This window comes from Poromitra crassiceps, assembly GCF_964638095.1.
Source record: "Poromitra crassiceps genome assembly, contig: HAP1_SCAFFOLD_742, whole genome shotgun sequence".
In the NCBI taxonomy this organism is placed as follows: Eukaryota; Metazoa; Chordata; class Actinopteri; order Beryciformes; family Melamphaidae; genus Poromitra; species Poromitra crassiceps.
The window spans coordinates 66,456-72,409 of record NW_028151666.1 but is presented as its reverse complement, the minus strand read 5'-3'; the positions used below and the strand labels follow the sequence as shown (position 1 = coordinate 72,409).

At 50.6% G+C, this 5,954-nt stretch overlaps 1 protein-coding gene across 1 annotated transcript; it reads left to right on the top strand.

Annotated features, from left to right (window-relative positions):
- Nucleotides 1-3,544: 3,544 nt before the first annotated feature.
- LOC310771520 (kelch-like protein 10) lies at nucleotides 3,545-5,603 on the top strand (the record flags this gene model as incomplete). The annotated part of the gene is made up of 3 exons (XM_083664115.1): nucleotides 3,545-4,514; nucleotides 4,791-4,967; nucleotides 5,272-5,603. The coding sequence occupies 3 exons, from the start codon at nucleotides 3,545-3,547 to the stop codon at nucleotides 5,601-5,603; spliced, it is 1,479 nt and encodes a 492-aa protein (XP_083520241.1).
- Nucleotides 5,604-5,954: the final 351 nt, after the last annotated feature.

The window sequence follows — 5,954 nt, the reverse complement described above, 5'->3', positions numbered from 1 at the left end:
CACAACGTTTATTATAAACACAACCAACATAAAAACCAAATAAACTACAACAACAAATCTTCAGTCTTCCTCCGACTCACAGCTTTCTCTCTCTGGCCTCTCCTCCTTCTGAATCCCAGTGTTCCTTGAAGGCCTCGAGTACCATGTCCCTCAGTTCCTGGGGATAGATGAGAATCCTTCTCCTCTAAAATACAGAGAAAACTACACAATGTAAGGACCCGGCAGTGCGTAACATCAATGATGTATACACGAATAGAGAATATCACAAATTAATCGAATTGTTCTGGACAAGCACCTGAAGGTTGAGGGGGCGACGCACAGGCCTTGCCGCTTGCTGCAGGTACCTCAGTGGCAGGGCGGCGCGCTCCGTACTCGAGGCACGTGCGAGTGGCATAGGACTCTGCGACCGATGGGGGGGCCACATACCACTTGGAAGATGTGCCTACACCATGACACATGGCGACGCACACCCGATCCCGCTGCTCTTTGCTGAGCTCACGCTCGGCCTGGTACAAAAGAGTGAGTGTTGAAGATGCCGTCAAATCATACCCTGAGAGGGGAAGCCGAGTCCATATGACAGAATTTATATCTATCAATCTGCCAAACTCACCATCGTTGCGATAGAGGCGCGGATGACGTTGATCGTCACACCACTTATTTTAATCGAGTTGAACACCGTCCCCACCATCTCCCCCAGTTTGGCCATAACTCCCCCGGCCGAGTTAAAGAAGAAGGTAGCCTGGGACTGGTAGCCCGGGAGCGTGTGGCGGATGGTGGCGAACCTCCGGAACCAGGTGTACTCCTCAAGCGTGAGGACAATTCCTGCTTGGCCAAAGGTGCCGGCCGTCTTATGCTCTGCCACCTGGAGTCGTAGACGAAAATGTAGTAGTGTGTTCCAGCCAAAGCCGAATACAGATACAGGAATACACAAAGCGATATGTACAAAACATCTCATGCTTGGTAAAGGTTACCATTACGTACATTGATGACGTACACGTCCTCGTCCTGCTGTGGGTTTTCCACCTGAAGGGGGGTCAAATGTGTGAGCACCCCTTTCCGATGGCCGCTTAGGGAGAATACATACCCCGCCAGCCACCCGACAAAGCGCTTGAGGGCTTCCACGCTGCCTGGGCTTTTCAGCAGTTTCTCTGATACATCGATTTAAAGAGACAGTTATTTCACCCAATATTTCGTATAATGGCTGTGGATCTAGTCGTACGGTCTAGGATATTTCACACTTACCCAGGCAATTGGGGATTCTGCATTTTGCCACTCTGCGGAATTCTTCCAACTGGGCCCTGCTCAGGAGAAACTCTGTAAAGTATTAAATTGCAAAGTCAGATAATTCACATACAAAAAAAAGAAAGAAAGATAAGAAAATTTCATACAAAATGTTGTACTCACTGGCCTTCTCCAAAGCTTTTCGCTGACGATGTCCCAGCAGCTCAGCCTCGAGAGCATCCTGCTCCTTCTTGAGGACTTCCAAAAGGGAGCTAAAGCGGCGAGATCCCAACCTCACCTGAGGATAATAGATAATCCAAAACAAAAAATACATAAAATGCAATTAACAATGTCTGTATGGGTGTCTAAGTAGCTTTGGAAATTGTAAAGTGTTACATTATTACATTGCTGAAAAGTAATCCACTCAACACTGCTACTCATACCCCGTTGAAGGCCTGACTATGCACATAAATCAGGAAAGTCCGCACATGGTACACTCGGGTCTTGATAGTAGGTATTGCAAACTGTGATCGCAGGTCTTTGAGCCACCTAAAACAATATATATATAAGTAGAACTAATGCTCTGGTAATTGACACAGGTAGCAACAACAATCACACCATGGTGTGTGTGTGTGTGTGTCTGCGACAAAAAAAGAAGAAAAATATAACTTACATTTGAAGTTTCCCTGGCTCATCAATATAAGTAAGGGACACATTCAGCCCGCTGTCGCCACTTCCCATGGCCCTGATGAACTCCATTACATGCTTGACCCCCTGCTTGCAGTTCTCTTTTTTTTTCTTTGAGGCATTGGAGTGTAGGCGACTGCTCAGCCAGCGATCGGTGAGGTCCCCTATAAGCAGTAAACAAACACAATAATTGTCAGGCAAATGTAAAGGTGATACAGTCATTATAAAGGTTTGTGCTGAGCGACAAACCGATTGTCATCCTTGCCCGTCGCCCCTCCAGAGCCCTGGGCGGCAGAACCGCTGGTTGGTCGCGCCGCCGGTCTCTTCCCTGAAGGCTGTCAGAGTCTGATTCATCTCGCCTCGGTCTCTTCTTTGCATTTTTTGGGTCCTTGGCGCCCCAGCTGCCACTGGCGACGGCGTCCGCCAATTTACACTCTAAGTCAACCACTAACTTTTTTAGCTCCTTGACCTCATGCCTCGTTGACTTATCCTCTCCCTTCTTTTCTTGCAATTCTTTCAGGCGCTGCCGGATTTCTCCATTTTTCTCTTTAGCCAGTACCTCTTTCCTCTCTTCCTCCTTTAAACGTAGAACATAAAGGGTTTGAAGCTGGAATCGTTATGGTTAAGTTCCAAAATGACCGGTGGTAACTAGAGAAATCTAAAGGTGATGTTAAGAAAGGTGTACAATCATACCCCAAAATCGATGTGCTCAACAGCGAGGTGTATGTCCAGCCTTTTCTTATACTCCCCGGCACACTTTCCTTGGTGGCAGGGCAGTGGTCCAGCGTACCTCAACACAAATCAGTTTTCAATATATGTTCAGCATAATACAGGAATTAAAGAAGCTCTGCCTAGTGCGGTAAAAACATTTTTTTTACTTACCTCCCGTGGTCAAGGGCAAGATAGAGTTTGCGCTCTTCCTTATCAAATATATGGTGGACTTTCATGAGGTGTTCAGGCAGGTTGACCAGCTTGTAGTAGCAAATGGGGCACAATCGAAGTGGCGGCATCTTTCAGGCCTTCAGTTTTTGCGAATATCTGTGCACAAACGCAGACACATTACAATTACAATGAACATAATACTTCTGGCATTCGTAGGAAACAATTGGTAAAGAAAATGTACTTCTAAAAGAAAAAGTAGGTAGCATTTTCGAGCTGGAATCCTATCAATAAAACACTTACAGATTACGCTTCTCCAAGACATGTACAAGACAAGACTCCAAGACACTGGTATTTTATAGCCACCACAGGGAGCATCCTGTCAGAGCGAGACAGAGTTGTCAGAGGATGGTGTTTCTGTCAGGAGATATCTTTGTTAGAGGACAGCCTCTGAAAAACGCCCCTCTTACAAAATCCTCTCCTCCGACAAAAAACTCTTCTCTGACAAAACGCCCGTCGCACAAAATCCTCTCCTCCTCTCCTCTAGAATGGTACAGGTTTTAAGCCCAGTTTTCTGCTCCAGATAGTCTTGTAAAACTAACACCCCCCTGCCCGAAGTATCACTTTCTGTCTTTTCCCTTCTGGTGTGAGGACCTCCAGAAGTCAGATTTTCCCATCAAAGGAGAAAAAAAAACGCATACTCTGATCATATCGAATATTGTTTTTTATTTTTGTCATTGGAACCCCGGTAGTCGCAATGCCGCCTTCGGGCTATTGGCGGATCAGAGTGGACGGCACGGAATTCGACGTCCGCAAGGCCGTCCTCTGCGGCTGCAGCCCATACTTCCGCGCTGTCTTCGCCCACGGTTGGACGTCGCAGGACGACGTCTACGAGATGGACGGCCCCGTGTCGACGAACGCGATGCGTCTCCTCCTAGACTCCGCCGACGCAGGCTCCGTCCCGGTGACCGAGAACAATGCGGAGGAGCTGTTGATAGCGGCGGATTACCTCGGCTTCGCCGGGGTGAAACGCTCCTGCTGCGAGTTCCTGGAGGCGCGGCTCCACCCGGGGAACTGCGTCGGCATCTTTACCTTGGCAGACCTATACCACTGTCCGGACCTGAGGAACGAGGCCTTTCTCTTTATCCTGCTGCGCTTTGAGCAGATCGCCGCGTACTCCGAAGAGTTCCTGGGACTCTCTCTCGAGCGGTTGACGGACATCCTCGGACGGGACGATCTGAACGTGGGGCGGGAGAGCGCCGCGTTCGAGGCCGCGCTCCGCTGGATCGCCCACGCGCCCGAGGAGCGCGAAGGTCACATATCCGCGCTACTGCCCAAGATCCGCCTGGCCCTAATGGCCACGGACTACTTCGTCGACCGGGTGAAGAACCACGGTCTGGTGAAGGACGACGCAGAGTGTGAGGCGATCGTCGCCGAGGCCGAGAGGGTCATGCGTGATGTAAACGCCCAGATTCGGCCGCGCCAGCCACATGCCGTCCTGTTGGCCGTCACTCGAATCAGGTTTGGCGACGGTACAACTTCGAGGATTCGGCTATACGATCCACGTGACAAGTTCTGGGCCAATGTACCAAACAGTGAACTTCGGCCTATGCAAAATTACAGCGCCGCCGCTTTCCTAAATGGCGCTGTCTACTGTGTTGGCGGCTACATGAGCGATGAGAGAGGTTCGTTCTGCATTAACACCAGCGTGCGGAAGTTTGACCTCGGTACCCGTACTTGGCACGATGTGGCAGCCATGCATCATCCTCGCCCAGGGGGGCACAGCTTGGCAGTACTGAATGGCAGTATCTATGCCATGGGAGGCAAGGTAGGAAAGGTACAAACCGAGCAGGATGGGTTCGAGAGAGGCATCGTGCACGACAGTGTCGAACGCTATGATCCTGAGACCGACAAGTGGACTCTGCTCCAACCTATGAACGGGAAGAGGATGCACGCCAGCGCCACAGTACTGAACAACAAAGTCTACATCTGCGGTGGTGTAGTATATCGTCGTGTGACGGAGTATGAGCACTCTTATGAGACACATGAGGTCCTGGACACGGCCGAGTGCTACGACCCAGACACCGACCGGTGGACGAAGATCGCCCGCATGAGCGTCGAGCGTTCCCACTTGGGCGTCATTGCCTACAGACAGCGCATCTACGCAGTGGGCGGCCATGGTTTGGCCGGACGACTGCGCAGCGCCGAGGCCTACGACCCGCTAACCCAGAGGTGGAGCGCCGTGCCCGACATGCCGGAACCACGCACCAACTTCGGCATCGGGGTGGTGGACGACCAGTTGTTTGTATGCGGAGGATCACCCGACAGCTCCAAGGTGGAGAGCTACAAATGGAGTACCAACAAGTGGCACGAAGCCTGCGGGATGGGGGAGGATTGCATTTCAATCAGCTGCTGTGTGGCAAGCGGACTGTCCGACATGGCCGAGTACTCCGTGCCCCGCTACACCACGGCGCGTCTACGCAGTGGCCGGCAGTTATATCGGAACTAGACTGCACAGCGCCGAGGCCTACGGGCCGCTAACCGACACGTGGAGCGCCGCGCCCGACATGCCTCGTCCGCGCAGCAGCTTCGGCATCGAGGTGGTGGACGACCAGTTGTTCGTATGCGGAGGATCCCCCAACAGCTCCAAAGTGGAGCGCTGCGACTGGAGCACCAATGAGTGGCACGAAGCGTGCGGGACCGGGATGAGAGGCATTAGGATCAGCTGCTGTGTGGCACACGGACTGTCCGACATGGCAGAGTACTCACAACCTGGTCTAAAGCTTCTCTCTGTCATGACCTGTGAAACAGTGTGAAGAATAAATTAAAAACGCATACTCTGATCATTCTTGTAGAATATTGTTTTTTATTTGTATCATTGGAACCCTACAACTGCTGTACATAGCGTCAACTCCATGCTCATCACAGAGGTCTATATTTGTCTCTATTTCTTTTCTATGATTTACTCTAGGGGTTTGCTCTGCCCCACCGGTTATTCTCTCTTCATATATTTGTATTTATACCAGAACCCCAGAATGCCAGCACCAATAGCCATCAGCATTAAAACTAAAATGTGACACTGTGTTCTTTGTATTCTTTATTTTCGCAGGTGCAGAAAACACACATACACAGAAAATCAAAATCTGGTTCACGAGGCCCAGGGCCCT